Here is a 23719-nt window from a genome sequence, read left to right as displayed (position 1 = left end):
GCCGTAGCTGGATCATGGTTGCCTCATCCTCTAACAACATGTGCTGACTAGTAGCCAACAAGGAGAAAAGAGAGGCCTGGATTCTGTCTCTCCAAAGGTAATCAAGCAGGCACTCTGGCTTGATGGACTCCTTCAGTATATCCGGTTTCCTTGGTAACATAACTATGTACTAGATGGTTTCCATGGCAAAACATGTTCCAGAGTCCAAATAAGAAGCCTACACATACAATTTGGAATTTACCTTATTAGTGAAGGGGCTTTTTTTTATACTTGAAAAAAATTAGTAAGCTTAAAAACAGGCTTGGTAAACAGATACCCCTGGGGAGCCTATTTGAGAGGGGCCATGTCAGACAGGAGACTGAGAAGGAGAAAGGCAAATCTGGAATTGCCAACATAAGCTCATGACATAGGTTCCACACAAAGCCCTCCAAGGTGAAAAGTCTCACCCTGAAAGTAATGGGCCAGCCAACCAGAGTAAGCTTAGGGCGTTTCTAGGATCCCCTAAAAATCTCTTCTATAAATAGAAATAAGCTTGTTAAATAACCTTAAAAGGTAGCCACTTTCCCACTGGAACTAAAACAAAAAAACAAAAAACAAAACCAAAAACCGGTTACTTATATTTTCCTCAAGTGAGGTGACAGGAGCCATTGATGGGACATCTAAAACTATACTGGACATTTAGCAGACAGGAGTAAGTGATGTGAAGGGTCCTGCACTACATAACAGAACCACAAGCCAAAGTGAACACAGCATCCATGTTGAGAAGTGCAATGTACTGCCAAGAAAACTTCCCAATGGGACTAAGTTTAAAATGTTAACATGTTTCTTTTTGTTTGTATTCCTTTAAAAAATAATAATTCAGGGGAGAAGAAAAAAACCTAAATGATATTTTAACCACCTTAAATGCGAACATGACTGTGATGGTTTGTATATTCTTGGACCAGGGAGTGGCACCATTTGGAGGTGTGGCCTTGTTGGAATAGGTGTGACCTGGTTGGAATAGGTGTGTCACTGTGGGGGTGGGCTTAAGACTCTGACCCTAGTTGCCTGGAAGTCAGTCTTCCATTAGCAGCCTTTAAATGAAGATGGAGAACTCTCAGCTCTGCCTGCGACAAGCCTGCCTGGATGCTGCCATGCTCCCACCTTGATGATAATGGACTGAACCTCTGAACCTGTAAGCCAGCCCCAATTAAATGATGTTTTTTTTTTTTGTTTGTTTTGTTTTTTGTTTTTTTTTTTATAAGACTTGCCTTGGTCATGGTGTCTGTTCACAGCAGTAAAACCCTAACTAAGACAATGACATAAAGTTTTAAAAACGACTTGTCAAAATGAGAACAGCTTCCATTTCTGGGGTAGGTAGGCACTCTCAGCACTGAGCTACACTTCTAGCACCAACAACTCTCTAAGATAGAGTGGAGTTTCAAAGGCAGCCATGAGTACAGGTTCTCCACTTATTTCCAGAAGACTGAGAATGTGGGTAAAGGTAAATTGGGCTTTGTGTCTGTTGATCTTCAAGACAAAATCTTTCAAAATAAGTTGTTGATAATGCTATCAAAGGGAGCTTTAAACTGTAAACATGAAACCCCCCAAACAAACAAAACAAATAAACAAAAATGCTCTGTGCAGAAAACAGAGACCTGACTTGGAAACTTGACCTTCAGCAGCAGTAATGAAAAGTGACAAAATGATGACGCTAAAACCAAGAAACACACTTTCAAATGACAGTACTTGGTAAGTTGCGGTTTCCTCTTGAGAGCAGAGGAGGGCAGGAAGTGGGCAGACAGACAGGCACCTCTGAGCACTGAGGGCCTGGAGCTAGGGGAGTTGGATACATGATGACCAGGCAGTGCTGTGGGTGCAAGGCTTTCTTTAATTTTGAATTGCTGTGAATTGTGTAGGGGCGGTAGTCTTTACTCATGAAAAGTGCAAAGCTTGAGTGTAGGGTTTGTGAAACCTGAGCCTAGATAAAAATAGGCCCTGAGGGCTTCCTAAAGATTGATGATCATAGACTGATATTCCGTAGAATATCACTGCCCCATATGCTTTCCACTGTCCTCATGCAAAGGAAGTCCTATACTGCTGATTCTCCAGCCTGGCAGTTGCTACTGATATCCAGTGTGTAGAAGCCAAGGATACAACTGACTTTCAAGTAGTAGAAGAGACAACCCTTCCTCCCAAATAAAACTAGGGATTCAACCCAAACAGCCAACAGTGCAGAGGTTGGGGACTAGGTAGAGAGTTACCAAATGCTCAGTAGCCTCACAAGATATCACCTATTAGTATCTGTAGAATGGGGATTCTTCCCAACAGTAGGTAGTCAGTATGATTCTAAAGGGATAGTAAATTAGTCCTAATCTGACTTCTTAAATTGCACTTTTCGCTCTTTGAAAGTCCCATACATTTTTACAATATATATTGCTCACACCCACTCACCACATCTCCCCCCAGTTCCCCCTGCTGCATCCCACCTCCTCTTCCCACCAGCTTCCTGTCTCTTCTTCTTGTTTCATTAATTGTAATGTCACGTTTAAAATGCCTAGATCCACCTTGAAAACACTTCACTATTACCACTAAGGCCAAGGAGATCCCTTGGCCTCAGGTCAACACTGCTGGAGTCTAACTGTCCAGATTTCAATAGCACTGAGCACCACCTGCCAGGCACAGCTCGAGGTTGCTGTCAGAACTGAATGGATGACTCAAGCTCCACAACTTCTAGACCAACAATTGAAGCTGCAGAGCCACTTTGAGAAGTAGCATTTGTGTATCTTTTAAACTCAATGTAAACCATTCAAACTCACCATAAGAGCACTTAAAGTATGAAACAGAGGGACTCATTAGTGCTATCAAGCGCAGACACACATATGTGTAGCCACACACATGAAGGCACACACACATGCATACCTATTCCTCTGCTCAAATATAACATAGTCTTCATATTAGCATTATTGTTTACTATTGTAGTACCTTAGTAAATTTTTAGTTCACTAGAATACTGACTACAGTCCTCATGTATTTTTTTGACTTTTAAATGCATTTAGTTTAAACAATTGCAAATCCATGCCCTCTAGTTTACTCCTCCCCCTTCCACGTCCTCCTTGGGTCTGGCAGTCACCATTTTACTCTTGAAATCTCTATTTCTATATGTTCATCCTTAAAGAACGATTCCACACAGATGTGCAATTATAAAGTAGCTTTCTTCTTGTGTTTGGCTTATGTGGCTTAGCATAATAATCTCTAGGTTTATCTATGTTGTTACAAAATGGCAGTACCTCTGTTCTTACAGCTAAATAATCTGTCCCCTCTGTGAGGGAGAAAGAGAGAGAGAGAGTAAAGTGGGGAGAGAGGAATGTCCTATTTCATCTGTCAATTGTGGACACCACCTAGGAATGCAGACTGAAACAGTTGTCTTCAGCACCTGTGTTCCTTACAAACTGATTTCTTCTTTTACAGAAGAAGTCTGAGGGTGGCGAGATGTTCCAGTGGGTCAAGACACTTTCCACCAAGCCTGACAACCTGGGTTTGATCTCCAAGATCTACATGGTGGAAGGAGAATCTTGTGAGCTTTCTTCTGACATCATCGGCTGTGCCATGGCACATACGTGTGCACACATGTCCACATATGCATACACATAAGAATTTTTAAAAACATTGGAAAAAATTAAATTAATAGTTTCTGGTAAATAACCCTAACAGAATGGAAACAATGGAAGCTGGTCACCAAAACGTCTAATGTCTACATATGAATATTCTAAGAGGTTTTCTTAAGTCTATTAACAGAAAAATGTAGCAAAGACTTCAAAATGTCTTCCCTTAGTTTTAAAAGGTATTAAATGGCTGTGCTAAATTCTCACAAAATTAAAGTTAGGGGAAGGTTCTAGGTCAGAAGTGGGAGCGAGGAAGTGCTGTCAGCGTGCGGCCATAAATCCTTCCTCAGAGAAACATGCCTGTGGAGTCTGTTCTAGGATGAGAACTTGCCAACAAAAACCCAGACTGACATCATACTTTTTACAGACTGGGGTGGAGTGTGGAGGAGGGGAGGGATTAAAAGGCAGGAGGGAAAATTCTTTGCATATAGGGAAGGAAGAGACTGCCAGGAATTAAGTTTACCATTGCTGTATCTATCTCCACATTAACAGTGTGGGTCAGCTTCCATCGGGCGAAGCAGATCGGAAGCTTTTCTAAGGATGTCCTCTATTTTGTTGCAATGTCTGTAAAAGATAATGTTCACAGGCAGAGCCATTCGCTCTCTCTTAGGGCCCTGCTCACTATACAAAAGCTCATCATATGTCTTATTTTAAATCAAAGGCCTTCCATTCACTAAGTCATTAGTGCTACTGGTAAAAGACACTGTGTCTGAATTTTAATAAGGGCAGAAAACGCCAATATAATCATTAGCCCTTTATTATGGGAATCAAAATCAGACATACCTGGGATCAAATTACAAGCTCTCTAATAAAACCCACACAGTAAATCTGACAACAACGCTGCTTCCTTTCCTCTCAAACAGCAGGCCAGGCACTCTACCTTATATACATTTACATAGTGGGAGCCTTAGTCACTACCCAGTTACCAAATACTGTAATCAGGTACCAGGGCATTACTTAGGTGCTAAATAATCACCATGTGAAAACATGCAGAGGGTGATATAGTCACTGAACTTTTTAGGGATACAACAGGCAACTTTAAAATCCATCTGGCATATATTTCTATGTCTGCACACACATTCTATTCTATAGTCTAAATAGATGACACTTTCTTCTTCACTGTGAACACAGGAACACTGGAGAGAGAAAATACTGATACCTCTGAGGGCCAAGAGCCAGGAAAGGAGAAGAGATGGGAGCCATACAGCTTCACAGAAGTCAGAGGCACAACACAACTCCCAAGGGACGGCCTTGCTTCCTTAAGCTCTTCTTCCCATGTATGGCATGAACTATAGTAGTGTTTATGTAGAGCGGGAGGCGGAAGAGTGACAGACCTCCACATGAATCTGCCATCCCACTGTGAGACAAAGCAATAGGCAAAAGAACATCTAGCACAGGAATTATGTTAACTATTTTGAAGGAAGTTAAAATGTTCTTTAACTTAAGCAAATAGTTATACATTTGAATAAAGCATTCTTGGAGAAATGATCACTCATTATATACCCTTTACAACAAATCTTCCAAGTCTGGTTATTTCATAACACTATGGGGCCAAAGAATTGACAAAGGAGCTTTACTCCTGTATTGCACGCTGATGACTATGTTAAGAGTGACCAAGTGCTGTGTGGACAATGGATAATGTAACACACGCACACACTTGTTGCCATAGCAGACTAGCACAGTATCATCTAAAGTTTAAATGTTTATATTTTTTATTTTAATTTTATTGATTTTATATCCTGACTGTAGTTTCCTCTCCTTCTTCTCAGTCTCTCCTCCACACTTGCTATCTCCCACCCTTACCCCCTCATCCTCTGTTTCTCTTCAGAAAAGAGCTGGCCTCAATGGTGTCAGACCCCTGGAACTGGAGTTACAGATAATTGTGAGCTGCTGGGAACTGAACGTGAGTGTGACAGGATTTTCCCTGTCCAATCAAACTAAAATATATTAGGGTAGCAGGAAGCCTGTGATCGGACAGGGGAAAGGGAGGTGGAGCTAAGAGTTGGAGAGACAGAGAGTGTCTCAGGGACAGAAAGAAGTCCAAGATGGAAACAGACAGGAAGAAGAACCTGAACTGGCGTGGCTTGAGATAGCCATAGGTAGTTATGATACCATAAGGTTAGAATAATTGGGATAATTTGTCTAATCTAGGTGGGCAGCTTTTATCATTATCAATTGGTTCTGAAATGATTGTACTGGCATCTTGTGAATTGAAAGTTTATTGGTATATAAACCTTACTTGTTAATTATAAGCTTCAAGAGTTTTGATTTACTGGGTTACTGAAATGTGGGACCACTGACTACAGGGGTTTATGGTGGAGAGAGAACTAGTGGCTCCAGAGACAAGCAAACCAGAGCTGGGAACACAACGATCAAACGATCAGATGCTGCAGAAGGGGGTGGGGTGGCTAGCTAGAGAGAGTTGCTGGCAGCAGGAGTGGAGGAAGCCTCCCGGTCTGGCCATGCTGGACAGTTGGCGGATTCATTTTCTTTTCCAATTTTTTTATTAAGTATTCTCTTCATTTACATTTCAAATGCTATCCCGAAAGTGAGTATCCACTTCTGTATTTGCCAGGCACTGGCATAGCCTTACAAGAGACAGCTATATCAGGAGGGTCCTTTCAGCAAAATCTTGCTGGCGTATGCAATACTGTCTACATTTGGAGGCTGATTTTGGGATGGATCCCCAGGTGCGGAGATTCATTTTTAATATTTCCCCAAACGCCTGGGTCCTCTGGAAGAGTAGCCAGTGCTCTTAACTACTGATCTATCTCTCCAGCCCCTGTCACCTAGAATTTAAACATTTCAGCAGTATTTATTTTATGTGTATGAGTGTTTAGTCTACATCTATGGATGGTCATGCCTTGTGGCTGCAGAAGTCAGAAGTGGCTGTTAGTACCCTGGAGTTGGCATCATGGATGGTTTTGAGAAGTCATCATGTGGGAGCTGGGAACCAAACCAGGGTCTCTCCCTCCAGCCTCTTGTCACCTAAAATCTATGTGGTGAAGCCTTTACCCCAGTGGGATAATATGCGGAGACTGGATCCTCTGGAAGGTAAACAGTTTAGATAAGGTCCTAAGGGGACTGTGATAGATTGAGTGTCTTTATAGGAAAAGGAAGACATGCCAGCACTTCTCTCTGCCATTCAAGGACTTAGCCAGCAGGTGGTCTTTTGCCAGGTAAGAAGAGGAGCCATAGCCAGACACCAAATCTTGCCGTCTTTCTTTTTTAATGCAATTCCTCACTGTAGCCCAGGTTGGCCTCAAATTCATGATCCCCCTGTGTCAGTTTGAATGCTAGAGTATTACAGGCATGTGCCATACATTTAGCTTTTAGACCCCAAATTTTGATACCTTAATACCAAACCCCAAGACTTGGGATTCTGATCATAGACATTCTAGCCACAATGACCATGAGGAAATAAATTTCTGTTATCTAAGACACCTTGCTCATTATATTTTATTCTGGCAATATAAACTAAGATAGCGTGTGAATACAATTATACATAATCACATAAGTAGCTTACATGTATCATGTATATACACGAGAACATCCACATGCACTCAGCATATATATACAGTGAATACCTATATCTATTACCTCTAATAACATTTTATTAATCACAACAGTATGAAATGCATAATACATATATACAAATATATTGATGTTTATATATTATTAATATATTATATATCTTTATACATATATGTAGTATGTATATTTCATACCATTGTGATTAATAAAATGTTTTTAAAGATAATATGAGAGCTGAACATGATGACTCATGGCTGCTGTAATTTCAGCACTTGTGAGACAGCCAAAAGGACTGAGAAATCAAGATCAGCTTGAGCTATATGGTGATACCCTAACGAAGAAGAAGAAGAGGAGGAGGAGGAGGAGGGGGGGGGAAGGGGAAGGGGAAGGGGAAGGGGAAGAAGGGGAAGGGGAAGGGGAAGAAGGGGAAGAAGGGGAAGGGGAAGGGGAAGGAAGGGGAAGGGGAAGGGGAAGAAGAAGAAGAAGAAGAAGAAGAAGAAGAAGAAGAAGAAGAAGAAGAAGAAGAAGAAGAAGAAGAAGAAGAAGAAGAAGAAGAAGAAGAAGAAGAAGAAGAAAGAGAAGAAGAAGAGGAGGAGGAAGGGGAAGAGGAGGAGGAGAAAGCATTACAAATTCATAACTTATTAATATAAAATATTAAAATAGTTCTTTTGCTTCTAGGAGTCTGCAGTGCACTTTTTGTAGTGTATAATTTTATGGATTTTGAAAAATAGAGGATTGTCTATCTACCACCCTGTGATGGAGCGATTCTGTCATCCTGCAATGCTCTACCTCTTTGTAGCCAAGCTCCCTTTTTACCCTTACACTGAGAAAGGCTGGAAAACGTGCACAGCACTGAGGACACCAGCTTCATAATTAAAGTCACCCATTTTATACAGTGCTTTCTACTCCTAGGATGTATTTGACACAAAAGATTAAAGGGGATGAGTAATTGAAATGACAAGACAGGAGCAACTAAAGGCTTGGTGGAATCCAGATGAAGACAGCATAAAGAAAGCATGCTCACATCTAGTGATGGACTAGATATAAATGGGGACAGAGCTGAATATGGCTAGGGAGCAATTGCATCAGAGGAAAATTAATGAGCTCTGTCATGACCTGAGAGAGTGTTGAGATCAGATTTGTGTCTTAAAGGACCACTCTGTCAAGACTAGCAAGGAGCCTGAAAATGCTAAAAAGCCCATTCCCTGTCCAATGAGAGGAGAGTTGTCTTCAATGATGGCTTAATCCTCAGGCACAGGAAATGGATATCAGGATGGTCTGAGTAGCTACCTGACTAGGATAATACTGGAATGCCATTCTGCACGTCCACAGGCCAGTCATCCATCCATGGGGGAAGACAGGCACACCACACATATACATCTAATGACAGCAACTAGGTAGCTCAGAGCCCTCTACTAAAAACACCTAACCTTGCTGGGGGAAAGTCTTTTAAAGCAATATAGTCCTATCCCTCTCAAGTTAAGGGAAGTCCTTCTGAGTATCTATCTACCCCTGGTCTGACTACCTCTGGTTCAGATGTTCCCAGGTGGCTACAAGTAGGATAGACACTGAACTTCTCAGACAAGATGATACAGCATGTCCTAGCCTGATGTGTTTAGGAAAGAGTCTCAAAGGGTACAGAAGAGAAAATGACAGAGACGGAGTCCTGCTTTAGGAGACGGAATGTGGCAAAACATCAGCACCAAAGCGGCCTGATGGAGCTAGGGCTGGGGCCAAAGAAATGGTGTAAAGACCATGACAGGACAGCAAGGAAGCCAAACCAACCAGCAGTCAGTTGTGTAGAGGAAAACAACTGCAAGAGGAAGGTCAAAAACGGCTGGGTCACTAGAAAGATAGCAAGCCGTTAATGAAAGCGAACACAGGAGAGGAGCAGACCAGAGGAAGGGGGTACGGGCAGTGTTCGATGATAATTTTCACTTAAGACAACTAGTTAAGTTCTTATTCATGCATCGTTTTATATTTTATTAGCCTATAATAACTGCACAACATAATGGGTTTTGTTGTGACATTTCTATACATGCATATAATATACTTTGATCATATTCACCTCCCCACAATTTGCATGTTAATGAGGTACATGAATTGGCTACAGGAGAGCCTGTTATTCCCAAAACTATATTTAAACCTCGTGTTTCAATTTATTTTTCCAGAGTAAAGCTGGGGGTCCGCATCAGATCCTCAAAGAGATTTGTGGCAATGTGTTCCTCCTTTAAGCAGTGTAACTCTGTATGGATTAATCTTCACTGCTCTGCAGTCTGGGTGCAGACTTCTTTCAATTTAGACAGTTTGAAAGGCATTCTACCGCTCCCAACTAAGAGCTGGCATCTGCTACGAGCTCAGGAACATTTTAGGACATTTCCTCTTCCACATTCTAACTTCTCTGATCCTACCTAAAAACTGCTCAGTATGTTCGTTAACTATCACTATATATCTTAGACTTTATGTTGAGAAGTTTTTTCCTATTTGTGAGTAAATAAAAGTGAACAGCAACTACATCAAATAGAAATGACCAATGCTCACAGTTTTGCTAGTGAAGAATAATGTTAAATTGAAAATCACAAACTTCTCATCTTCCCTGCAAGAAAAACACTGGTCCAAATCTGTGAGATGCTCCACAGAAAAGGAGGCTTACCTTTCTGGATGAAGATGTGGTGTATCTTCCAGCTTAGGCTGGTCATTACACAGCAGAGAGGACATAGGTGACTGACCTCTATCAGTCACAGAAGTGTCTGAGGGCAGAAAATTAACCCAATGCATAATGTACTGAGGAGGTCTGAGCTATCACAGATGTGTGCATGACTTGTAAAGTCATAATTTCTGCCTAAAAGAAGCCTAAACAAACCACTGAGCTAGCACTAACTTCCAGGCTGGGAGGTGGAAGCTGCACATCAGAAAGTTGCCAAACACATGACATTTAGGGGCCGATTGATCTCGCCGATCTAAGTCTGTTTGCAATGGTGCATAGCAAAGGCCCAGCTCTCGATGTGCTGGGAGGCACAGGCTGGACAATGGGCCAAACTCACTAATGAAAACTAGCTCAACTTCTCAGAATGCCATTCTAAGTCATGAAGAATCCATCTGGCCCTGCTCCCAGGCCAGTAAAAGGAACATCTTAAGTCTCTAGAGGCTAAGACAGCTCTTTCCACCAAAAGCAAATACACATCTCCCTTGACAGCTGGTTGTCTTAGCACACACTGGACTGTGTATTTATCAAAGGAGCAAAACTTCTCCAGGAGCACAATATTTATTACAGGGTGGGTTGAGTGGCTCACGTAAACTCGAGTGAGGCTGAATTAAGTCACATTTACTATGCTGCACTATTGCTTAACTCTCAGCCAAAAATTACCTCTAGTGATATGGGGCCTCCTTTTTTTTGAGACAGCTGGCAAAAAATTTTTTTGAAGAAGATAATTATAATGTTTGTTTTGTTTGTTGCCGATCAATCTGTGCTTAGTCACACATTTTTAAAGTGACACATTTGAGAAGGTACTCAAGGTAGTCACACCAACTGTCCCAGCACTTGGGAGGTGAAGGACATAGAGGATCAGGGTCCAGGATACACAGTGAGTTCAAGGCTACCTGAGATATATAAGTCCAGGTCTCAAACTTTTTTTTGGAACATCTAAAATGGTATGTCCTATCATGCCAGAGAGGAAAATCAATGGGACATTTGAGAAAAATCACAATATAGTAAACTTTCTTAGAAATTAAATTTTTTTATTTTATCTGATATACCTGAATGTAGTATTTTTACCTATAATTTCAAATAGCATTACTTTAATTTCCAGGTCCCTATGTCCTTTTTGTAGGCATGAGCCAAATTACAGTGTACCCCAGTTTCTGGATTATAACCTATTCCTGTGTCCTAAAAGACTATGTCTGATGCCACAATAGGGAAAAGGAGGCCAAAGAGGCCATAATGAGAAAAGGTAAGAAACTGTAAGCTCAAAGCTCATAAGACCAAAATCATGTTCATCACCTGCAGGGTTCAGGTGAGACAGCACTCTTGCAAAGTTCAACCTCCCAGGAGCATGGCCAAGCAACCACCCACTTAGGAACCTAGCTGCTGGCTACAAGGTACAGGAACATGGAGACTACATGCCTTGCCACACACAGGATCATCAACTTCTACACTTCTGGAAAGTTACATTAGTGGGGAGTGGGACTAGGGTAGGACCAGCTTGGCAGAAATGGGCTGTGTCTTCCCCAGCTCTGAAATAACAGGGACTTCCTAGTTTAATAAAACAATATGCCAAGATAGTCAGGAACACAGGAGGAAAAGGTACAGTCCCAGTAGACAGCATGTGGTGGATGGTAAAGAAAGCTCCAGAGAGGAGATGACTATCAAGAAGACCTAAAAAGATGGGCAGGTCATGTGTAGACCCTGCAGGAGAGGGGACTAAATGTAATGCTCTGGAACAAGGCCTAGCCCGAGCAAAGGTGCAGAAAAAACACAAAGCCTGTTTAAAAAAAAATGTTAAAACATTTGGCTAAACAGCAAGCTGTGTGTGTGTGTGTGTGTGTGTGTGTGTGTGTGTGTGTGTGTGTGATGTGCAGATGAGGGTGGAAAGGTGAGCCCAGAGCTATCAAAAACTGCCTGATTACCAGACTGCTAGCTGGACTGCAAGGGAAATGTTTGAGCAAGGACATTATGTGCTTGAAACTTCAGGCAGACAGAGACAGTTCTGTGCCAAACAGAAATAAATTGAAAACTAAAGCTGGGAGTTAGCTGGAAGTCAGACAGGAAGAGAGCAGGAGTCAAGAGTCCACCAAGGGGCATGGCAATGATAGGACAAACCAGAAAACGGTAGGAATAACAAGGAATGAAAGGCACTGTACAGAGTGCCTTCTGGCATCAGACATAGTCTTTTAGGACATAGGAAGATGCCTGTGAGATGTGGCACTTGATCACACAAGAGCACCAGAGGAAGAGGAAGTGAAACAGGAAGGAAGGCTGCCTTATTCAAGACAACAAGCTTGGTTTGGGACATTTTGCTAAACTTAGAGATTTAAATTGGTGGTGAAAATGGAATACCGGCACAAACATCCATCAGATGCCTTAGAAAGCAGATGTTTTCTAGGCATTTAAGCTAGGGAAAAAGTTAATATTAGAAATAAAGGCCAAGGAGTCATCCACAAAGAAGGCCATGAAAATGATCTGAGGGCTAGGAAGAGACTGGCGGGGATGGCTCAGCAGTTAACAGCACTGGCTGCTCCTGAAGAGGACCTGGGTTTGGTTCCCAGCATGTACGTTATGCCTCACAACTATCTGTAACTCCAATTCCAGAAGATCTGACCTCCTCTTCTGGCATCTGAAGATACTGAACACATATGGTGTTCAGTATACAATGAGAGAAAAAACACCCATATGACAAATGAAAATAAACAAAAATCTCAAAAAAAAAAAAAAAAAAAAGAAGAAGAAGAAAGAAAATGATCTAGGGAGCTGATGAGACAAGACAGCTCAGCTAAAGAGGTGCCTGCACACTGGCCTAATGAACTGAGTCTGATCTTCAGACTCTGTAAGGTGGCAGAAGACGCCCTACTCCCTAGAGTTATCTTCTGACTTGCACATGTATGTTGCAGCATGCACATACCTGCAGTAACACACACATAAACACACACACAGACACACACACACATACACAACAACAACAACAACAACCAAAAGTTTAAATGATCAAGTGATAGAAGCATGAGAACACAGCTTCCACAATTTAATGAGCTGACAATGAAACGGGCACTGTAGGAGCCCAGAAGGGTCTGAAAATACCAGGTAACAGGGGAGGGAACACTTTATAGAGAACACACTCCAAGAACACCATCATGAGCATCATACCATAGAGAAAAATGAAGTGTCACTGTGTTGCTTATTTAATTTCTAGAAAAGCCATATGACATCAGAAAAGCTAGGCCTTCAAGAGCCTTCCAGTGTTTCCTTTATCAAGCCAGACAGAAATGCAATCTCCTCTGAGCTCTTAGAGTATTAGTAAGTTTTCCAAGTTATTTCTACAACTCTACAAGCACGAACTTGCGTTGACCATGAGCTCAGCACTACAAAAGGCCCTTCCCTACAGTCCCACTGGAATAGGTACAATTAAAACGGAGATGTGCGCCTTTTTCAGAAGAAAGGGAGTCCCCAAATCACTTGAGCCATGCTTGTCACCCAATCACTGGGGAATAGAGGGCTTCCAGTGCCAAGTCTCGCTGTGCCTTTTTCACTAACCACAAGTTGCAACTTGCAGTTGTTTTTATGCCTCTTTCTGTACTGTAAACAAAGTAGGGCACAGGGTCACATCACATTTGTCTTGACAGCCTCTGGCACACCAGCAAAGGACCCTGCACTTGGTCAGCTCTTGCAGGGTTGCTCCTACTGAAGAATGACTACAGGCCTCACTCTGGGCAGACATTTATGAGCTGGTAAGCTCTATGTACTTATTTCCAAGAAGGACTGTAACTTAACAACAAAAAGTTCTAAAAACAAATTCTGTACTTGTGAAAGATGCCACCTGGTCTGCCTCAGGGGCTGAAGTCCTCTTTTATGCACTGAGTGGGAACAGTTCTGGGAGTGACGAAGCTAGTTTTCTTCAAAGCACTCCTATACACTGGCTGGAGCCAAGAAAAGGGCCCACACCTTCCCGAGACGAGCACCGTGCTGCCTCGATGCCCATCTCACCTTTCATTTCACTGCGGGAAATGCCCAAAGTCTGGGACCGAGAGGAGGTACGGCATGTTCAGTGCCAGCTCGGATGGTGTAACCTTAGTATTCACAGCTTTCCTGCCAGGAAAAAGCAAGGCAACTGGTTCAGAAATGATTTTTTTCCCTTTTCTAATATGCGACCAAAATCTAGTCTTTTGCATTTCTGACCGCTAGCTACTCTGCCTCCTCGCTGTCCTCGCGCTTGGCCTTCTTTTTGCATAGCTCACACTGGCTTCATTCTTTCAGGCCTGGTTTTGATTCCTTGGGAAACAAATGTATAGTACATGAAGTCTGTTTACTTCACAAATGTCCCTCATGCATGAAGAACACGAAGTTCTTCTCAGAAGTGTTTATTCTGCAAGCTCTACACATGCACAGTGGGAGAATTAAGGACAGCAGGCATCTCAGCGCCGTGAGGGCATGCAAGCCATGTGCGACAGACAGGGCTGTCAAAGGCACCAGGCACACTTCACAACATCATAAAATCACAACGTGCTTGGAAGGTTTTGACCAATGTATCTGACAGATGTTCCTTTTTATTGGAATTGTCTAATTCGGGGACATTTGGTACTCATATCGTTAGAATCTTTAGAGTATAACAAATTGATCCCTTTTCCTTCATGTGATGACAACACCCTAAGTAGTATTTTTCTTTTTCTATTTCTGGGACTAGTTAATATCCTTGCCTACTGCACAGACAAGTTGGGGCAGAGTGATAATAGCCAGACAAGCCTGGAATTTCCCTTTGCCCATGTACTGAGAGGTGGAGAAGCCAGACTTCTTTTGACCATTTTAAAATAATGTGTAGCAGGCTCTTGGTCTCCTGGAGCTTCTGCCTATGTGAGATCCTGCATGGGACTTCTCAGAGAGAACCACAGGAGGAACTGAAAAGAACCCTCAGCTAAGGAAAAGGCCAGGCAAGGCTAGCTGGGGATGCTTTCCCCATGAATCCACAAAGTACCCTTCATGTCTGAATCTATAAGCCATGCTTGGCTAGCTGAGAGTTGGCTAGGTAACACAAAATAAAGGTAGAAAATGAAAGCTTAACATAATGTCCACAATACTACTAATCTCCTTCACCCACTTCTGAAAACGTGTCCCAGGGCCACACCCTCCTGAAACGGCGTTACTCCTCTTCTATGCTCTGATCGGCGAGGATTAGCTGACGGTGCAATAGCCACAACAAACAGAGCAAGGGCAACTTCTATGGTCTGAAGTGCAAAAGAAAACTAGCACAGGGGGTTCCTCCACAATTTCATGAAAACAAGATCTGTTTACTGTAGAACTGAGGCTTCCTCATCTTTTTCTTATTAATTTGAGAACTTGGTTTTGTTTTGCTTTATTTTGAGACAGAGTCTCCCTGTGTACACCTAAATGGCCTCAGATTTACAGAGATCCTCTTCCTGCCTCTGCCTCCAAAGTGCTGGGATTTAAACACATATGCCACCATGCCTGGCACTGTGCTCAGCCCTCATGCCCAGCCCATAGTCGAAAATGGTCACCTTTCCACTTTAAGTGAAATGGCTTAAAGTAAGGTTTCTTGTTGGCAGGTCTCAACTGCCAGCATCGCTACTCTTACACTCTGGGCCACTACTAAGTAAAATGGGGTTTCCTGAACCCCTGCAATAGAATGACAGCCAGTCTGATAATCAGGGCAGCTACTGATGACTAACTGTTAAGGAGCACATACAGTCCAGAGAGCTGGCAAACAGGTGATCCCTATCCGAGGCAGGATGGAGAAGGGCCATATAAGACTTTATATGGTGTACAAATTAAAATATGAATTCTTTACTTCTAAGCTTTTGTGTTTAATATTCTGAGACCTCAGTGGATTGTGGGCGAATGAGATCCCTAGAATGTGCAACCAGGCTAAGGGGTTAGGGAATGAATGACTGCACAGAATATAGCAAATGTGGAAGCCTGCACACAGCCATGCCTCAATTTCTAAAATCTTTTGAAAAGTTCTGTTTGAAGATACAGTAATGTCTGGTTACTTACTTTTGTATTAGAAATATAGTTACATCAGGAGAATTTGTATCAACCAAAAAAATTTTGAAGCTTTCAGTTAGCCATTCCAAGTTAAGGGTTAGAATTACATATGAACTTATAAAACTGTCAAAACCAGGCTTTTGTTGTGCGAGGCACTGTGGGAATGGTATACTTATTCATCACTCTGAAAAGGGTTAGAGAAATGTACATCACACGTAAGTAGATGGTAAGATGAGGACAAACTACTGTGACAGGGAGGGTAGACTGTGCCCAGAGGCAGCGTGGGTAGGGAGGGCATGGGAACAAAGTGATAGAGCCTGTGCACTCACCAGGAGGGAGAGTACCACACAGGGCACTGTGCACAAAAGGAAGGCTTTCCTCAGCAAAGGCATGGTAGGAAAAGAGTAGTGAGCTGAGAATGCCGAGCTGCAAAGACAGCCTCAGTGAGGGCAAGAGACAGGGCGGGAAGAACAAGGAGGCACACTGACAACTGGGCTACTGTTCGTTTATCTGTTTCAGAGAGAGTTTCTCTGTGTAGCCCAGGCTGTCCTAGAACTTGCTCTATAGACCAGGCTGGCCTCAAACTCACAGAGATCACCTTCCTCATACTCCTGAATGTGGGGACTAAAGGCATGTGCCACCACACTTGATCTATAAGAGCTGTGTTTTAGAACTAGGAAAAGTGACTTAAAATATTCCTACCCTTTCAATTGTCTCACCACATCTTAGATTACTAGAATAAAGACATTTATTTGCAAGCTTTCTTGCAAAGTAGGCACAGTCACTTGAGAGAAATAACCTGGCTTCAGTTCAGAATAAAGCCTTTCTATACAGACTTAGTGGCACAGGGCAGCAATCCCAGCAGCTTGGGAGGCTGAAGTGGAGGAATCAAGTTTGGGGTCAGCTTGGGTCATTAATAAGATCAGCCTGGGAAACGTAATGAGATATGATTTCTAACTGAAAGTAAACCCTAGGCTGGAGCTACAGCCCAGTGGTAGCACATGCACTGTATGCCTGAGGCCCTATACTCCATCCGGTTACCCCAGAACAACACTCTGCTGAGAGAGCAACTGCTTGTTCATAGTTAATTAACATGCTCGTTTCTCAGACATCTTGGGATGTTTTTCTCTAAGTTTCTCATCACCCAAATAGCTGAATTTAGCTCACTGAGTTCACTCTGAGTGTCCGGAACTAGTATGTATTCCCATCATTCCCATCCTTTTCATTTCTCTCCGACTTGACTCTTCCATGTCAACGACCCACCACTCACTGCCATGAACTCTAGCAGCAAAACCAACAAGGCTAATCGCTACTATTTGGTGAGGGTTGCCCCAGTGCCAGGCTTAATGCTCTAGGAACACTAAAAATAACATTATTAAATAGGTACCAGTATGTGCATTTTATAAAGGCATAAAACACGAGGTGCTTGAACTTCACTGGCCCATGCTAGGGGCCAGAGTCTGGGTGTCTGCAGCTCTCCTCACTCCAGAGTTTCCGTCTTTTAGACTGCATTGTTGCTGCCAGCTGATGGTCTTTTATTTAACATGGGTCAATATTTTAAGTTAAAATTTCATGTGGTAGGCAGGGCAAAATGCAGTACTTGCTACTGTAAAATCCCACTCCAGCTGTTATCAGAGATATATAAATTAGCAAGAGAATGCCTGTACATTACTGATTTTCACAAACTCCCACATTTGGATATAAGCAGCTGTATCATATCAATTTGTAAGATGGGGTGGCCATGACTCACAACTTAGAACAACTGAGGTCAGAGAGCATCAAAATGGCCTAGTATATTAATGTCGGATGGCAACCATATCTGCTCTCAGACAGAAATCTGCCAAGCCTGACTAAAGGTCTTACAGAGAACTTTAATAATATATTTCAGTAAAAATCTGTAAAAACTTCTGTGGATGAAAAATGTGTCTTGTCAGAAGTTCCCAACCAAATCTGCTTATAATCCATGTTCAATGAACCTTAGCTTCCTTTGAAGTTGAATAAGCTACCAAAGCATTTAGCCAACAACGAGTACATTGTGAAGTGAGTCTTTATAAAACTCATTTCTAATAAGAAAAGTTACTTGTTGGAACACAAGTAGGATAGCAAATTGTTTTGACTATGTGAGGTGAGGAGACATTGCATAAAACCAGAGAGAGCTATTTAAACACAGAATGAACTCAATCACCACCATTTTAAATCTTCTACTTTTAACACTACCTTGATCACATTCTGATTACTTTTCACTTAATATCTTAAAGAAACTGGTTATTTTTTCACAAATAACGTGACAGTTTTGAATATATGTTATGTCAGATACTATTCAGCAATCCATGACAGGCTACAACTACTGCTTGCAATAAATGCCTAGGGACACCGGAGAGAGTAAAAATTTGAACTTGGTATACTCTACAATTCCTTTAAGGGTTCAAAGGCACAATACAGAGAGCACAGATTGCATGAATAAGATTCACTGAAAGACTGCAGTTGCAAATACTCTCTGCATGTAGTGAGCCATCAAAGCTTTCAACCCAAGGCGAGAGAGATGGCTTAGCAGTTTAAGAACATTGGCTGCTCTTGCAGAGGACCTGGTTCAGATCACAGTACCCATAGGGTGCAGCTTAAAACTGCCTGTAATTCCACTTCCAGGGAATCTGATGCCTTCGTCTGGCCTTTGTTGGTATATGCATGCAAATGGTATACTTACACTTGGTACACTTGGATGTGTGCACTCATGTATACACAAGAGAAAAAAGTTTTTAAAAAAATCCTCAATATATAAATTTCTAAGAAAAGAAAAGAAAAAATGTAAGAGTTCATGTAAAAAGAAGAGATGAATAGGTTTCTAAGTAGAAGTATCTGGCTCATCATATCAAAGACACTGACACTTACTGTTCAATTCGGGGTGACAAGTACAACTTGGGGTACACCTGGGTAGCTTCAGTATCCTCAAAACTGACAGAAAGAAGGGCCACATCTTCTCCAGGGTCTTCATTTACATCCTTAGAAAAGAAGTGAAAAAACACAATTGAGCACCTTGTCTCTGAACACTTTAGGTTTTTTTTTTTGAGATAGGTCCCATTATATAGCCCAGGCTAACCTCAAATTCAAGAGCTTCCTACCCAGGCCTCCCAAATGCCAAGATTTTGAGCATGTATCATCACACCATGCTTATTGTAGATAGAATCTTATCAGTGATGAACTCACACACGGCCTACTGGCATGGAACCATGGTTTGGAGTCATCGTCACTCAACCAAATGGCTCAGCATACCTTTGCCTCACTCCTCAAGGTGGTGCCTCCCAAACATCTTGACCAAAGCCTACCACAATAAAGCAAAAAACCTCAACTACTTCACTTTTCCCCATATCCCCAGTGAAACAGGGAGTGAATCTGATGGTAACACGTTAGACAGAAGCATAGTTAACACAGTTCAGCAAACATATTGCTACAAACATAATTTATGTCCTAAAACACAGCAAAATGTTAAGATATGGGCCCAATAATCTCATTATACCAATCTTTATAGTATGCTTAAGTTAATTTAAATAGAAAAAAAATCCCTAGTAAATATATTCCTACAAAGTATAAAGTGAGCCACTATATAAATAAAGGCTGGGTAGGGGTAGTGCACATCTACTTTAGCAAAGTGATTATAGATGATTTACTTGGGATCGCCAACACATACCTATCATGTATGACCAATTATGAGAATATTTCAGAGTAATCTCCCCATTAATCTAAGAATGATAATTACTGATCAACCCACCAGGAGAAGCCTTGAGGTTAATGGTAAACTTAATTGGTAAGACTTGACTATCAGACTCACAACTGAAATTCAGAACTAATTCAAGGAAGTATCGATATACATGGATGAAGTGTACTGAGTCAAAAATGGGAACTTTATGACTATTGCCAAGTTCCAAACTGTCTGCCAGAGTTCTGCGTAAAATGCCGAATCAGAGCAACTCTAAAGTATATTGACTGTAATCTGTACACGCCACGCTTCAGTAACTCCTCGTAACCTGGCAGTGGCTCCAAGTCAAGTACAAAAACCTAAAATGCTCCAACTAGATATTATTTCCCTGTAGGGAACAGTAAAAACAGACCTCTGCTTCTGAACCAGTTTTCTGGTCCTGGGGGATGCAGTAGGGGCTCAGCCAAACAAGAAAGGGGTCCCAGTCTAAGCTTGAACTGTGCATGAGCATTGAGGGACTCTGGCAGAGTCCTTCATCTCTTCAAATTCCACTCCCTTTCTTGTATCTTGGGAACAACACACATACTGCTTAGCTTAGATATTTTCAATATCTTTGTCCAATTTCTCATTGTGCTAATAAGAAGTGCATGTGTGTCACGTATACACAGGGACAAGGACCATCAAGTCTCTCCCATCTTTTGAGAAGAAAAATTAAGAAGCACCAAGAAGTAAGAGTTAGGTAGGAACACGTAGCTGCTACTTGCTGCAGCCATGGCTATGCCTTCCATTGCCTGGGCCTTGGCCCATATCCTACATCTATCTGTTACAGAATTTGCTCACCAGCCTTGTGCACAAAGAAGTCACTGGAGTGTCTTGGGTGTGCATGAATGAGATGAGGGGCTACGTGGAGATGCATATCAAGCATAGCTAGGAAACACCCAAACCACCCATACTTATGTTGCATTTCCACTTCAATAAAGACTTGTTCAAAGCTGTTCAAAGGACCAGTCCTTCGCTTCCAAGGTCAGAAGGGGGGCTATACAAAATCACTGCAAATCCCAAGTCTGAGTGCACAAGACCAGGTCAAAATGACAATGATGTAATATACAGAGAACTAATTCCCTTCCTTGTCTCTGCTTCTCTGAGGCAGCAACATTTCTCTGCTACACCAGCTACAGCAGGAGCTCCAACATAAGCAGCAAGATCCCATAGCTCCCACTGGATTCAAACACAGGAGGTGGAAGGAGCTGGAGAGTGCATGGCTCTCTGTATCTGTGATCACAACCTCTGGGGCACATGCAGAAGAACTGTACAATGGGTTGTCTTAAGGGGTCTATACCTTTCTGCTGAGCCCCAGGGCCCGCTCTATAAAACAGAGATAAGAGAGGAGGAGAACTCTATGAAGTAAGCTCAGGGGAACTAGCGGAGGGAGCCACAGACACTACAAAAGGAAAGGTTTCTGAACAACAATAACCAAAATTGAATTCAAAGCCCAATGCAAAGCATACCCAAGATATTTCAAGCAAGCTTGCCCACAAGGCATCCTGTGATCTCTAAAGTCTTGGTCTGAGCAAGCAGTGTGCACACCTTGTGCTACGGATGCTATCAAAGCATACATACGAAGGAACATGTCTTGAAGAACCTAGGCTCAGCCTCAAGGCACTGTCACCAAATGTGGTGCTTTTATACAAACACAATGATTTAATTACACAGTACAAAGACCGTATTTCTACAACAGTCCTCAGCGAGTAACAAATCAGGGTATTTTGAGATTTTACTGCATTATAATCTTTGATTTAAAGAATTATTGAATTGCTGACTTCAGTTTCAATTAAGAAGTAAACACCTCAATGAATTCTGGTTTGGGATGAGGACAGAATTTTCAGCAGTTTCTGAACTGGTCCTGAAGTCAGACCATGGTTCTGCCATTTTGGGCCATATATTACATACAAAGAAGCACCCTTAACACTGAAGGCATCAGAGTCAAAATGTCCATCAACTCGAATATTCACATGACTTAATTTTTATGTAAAAATAAACAACCTCACCATTTTACCAATGCACATTTTCTTTTGATCTTAAAAAAATGGTAAAATTATGTCTACCAAAACCTTTCTTTGAAGAATATTTCCTTAAGACATTTATCAACAAATGATTGATGTTTATCAACAAAAGTATTTTATATACCTTTATAAACAGGGTTATATAAAAAGTTACCAGGTAAAAAGGGCCCATGAGTGGAGAGTTTAAAAACCCACCACAGCCACTGCAATGGTACAAGGCTGTCCAGTGCCACTCCTTTCCGGGAGCCTTCCTAAAGCAGCAGGAACTCGTCTGTCTTCCTTGTCTTGGTCATGGTTGTCGTCTTCTCCTTCTCCTTCTTTATTAGATATTTTCTTTATTTACATTTCAAATGTTATCCCCTTTGCTGGTTTCCCACTTATATCATCCCCCTTCCCCCTGCTTCTATGAGGGTGTTCCCCCACCAACCCACCCACCCACCTCCCTGCCTTCACATTCCCCTATACAGGGGCATCAACCCTTCACAGGACCAAGGGCATCTCCTCCCATTGATGCCAGACAAGGTCATTCTCTGCTACATATGAGACTGGAGACATGGGTCCCTCCATGTGTACTCTTTGGTTGGTGATTTAGTCCCTGGGAGCTCTAGGGGGGCGGGGGACTACTCGGTTGATATTGTTGTTCTTTCTATGGCATTGCAAACCCCCTTCAGCTCCTTCAGTCCTTCCTCTAACTTCTCCATTGTTCAATCCAATGGTTGGCTTCGAGCATTCACCTCTGTATTTGTCAGGCTCTGGCAGAGCCTCTCAGTAGACAGTTATACCAGGCTCCTGTCAGCATGCACTTCTTGGCATCCACAATAGTGTCTGCGTTTGGTGACTGTATATGGGATGGATTCCCAGGTAGGGCAGTCTCTGGATGGCCTTTCCTTCAGTCACTGCTCCACACTTTGTCTCTATATACCTCCCATGGGTATTTTGTTCCCCCTTCTAAGAAAGACTGAATTATCCATACTTTGGTCTTCCTTCTTCTTGAGCTTCATGTGGTCTGTGAATTGTATCTTGGGTATTCTAAGCTTCTGGGAAATTAATCCATACACCTATGGTCACTTGATCTTTGACAAAGGAGCTAAAACCATCCAGTGGTAAAAAGACAGCATTTTCAACAAACGGTGCTGGCACAACTGGCAGTTAGCATGTAGAGGAATGCAAATTGATTCATTCTTATTTCCTTGTACAAAGCTCAAGTCCAAGTGGATCAAGGACCTCCACATAAAACCAGATACATTGAAACTAATAGAAAAGAAAGTAGGGAAGAGCCCTGATCAAGCATATGGGCACAGGGGAGAATTTCCTGAACAGAACACCAACAGCTTATGCTCTAAGATCAAGAATTGACAAATGGGACCTCATAAAATTACAAAGCTTCTGTAAGGCAAAGGACACTGTCCATAGGATAAAATGTCAACAAACAGATTGGGAAATGATCTTTACCAATCCTATATCTGATAGAGGGCCAATATCCAATATATATAAAGAACTCAACAAGTTAGACTCCAGAGAATCAAATAACCCTATTAAAAAATGGGATAAAGAGTCTGTCTTCTTACTTGTTCTTTAATGCTCTTGACAGGGATGATCACTTGCCTCCAACTCTTCCCCGCTTCTATTTTAATTCTAAAACCCTTTGCTCTGATTTTCTATGTCAGGGTTTGGCCCTTACACTTTCATCTTTTTCTTTTAAATTTCTTAAGTTGTCTGTTTTGTTTGTTTGTTTTTACCTTACAAAAAAATAGGCTTCTTTTCTTTATAGCCCAACCATTCATTCTCTTGGCCTTCTGGGACTCTCGCCTGTCCCCTCTCCCCATACCTATTCTCCTCTCCTTTCCCCCTCCCACCTACCCTCCTCTCTCCTATATAGGCCTCTCCCTCCTTCCCTTCCTCTGCATCCCATGATTATTTCATTCCCCCTTCTAAGTGGGATTGAAGCATCCTCACTTAGGCCTTTCTGCTTGTTAAACTTCATATGGTCTGTGAGTTGTATCATGGGTAATCTATACTTTTTGGTTAATATCCACTTATCAGTGAGTACATACCATGCATGTCCTTTTGGGTC

At 42.0% G+C, this 23719-nt stretch overlaps 1 protein-coding gene across 1 annotated transcript in view; it reads right to left on the bottom strand.

The window, feature by feature from the left end:
• Window positions 1–23719, bottom strand: part of Babam2 (BRISC and BRCA1 A complex member 2) — a 389024-nt gene that overhangs the window by 158605 nt on the left and 206700 nt on the right. Inside the window, exon 7 of the mRNA XM_021162018.3 lies at window positions 18778–18887. Within this exon, the coding sequence (XP_021017677.1) occupies window positions 18778–18887 (110 nt within the window). The remainder of the gene's footprint in view (window positions 1–18777; window positions 18888–23719) is intronic.

This window comes from Mus caroli, unplaced genomic scaffold (genome assembly GCF_978045245.1).
Source record: "Mus caroli unplaced genomic scaffold, Mus_caroli_1 scaffold_4, whole genome shotgun sequence".
Lineage (NCBI taxonomy): Eukaryota > Metazoa > Chordata > Mammalia > Rodentia > Muridae > Mus > Mus caroli.
Note: the sequence above shows the minus strand (reverse complement) of the source record. Positions and strands in the feature narration are given on the sequence as shown.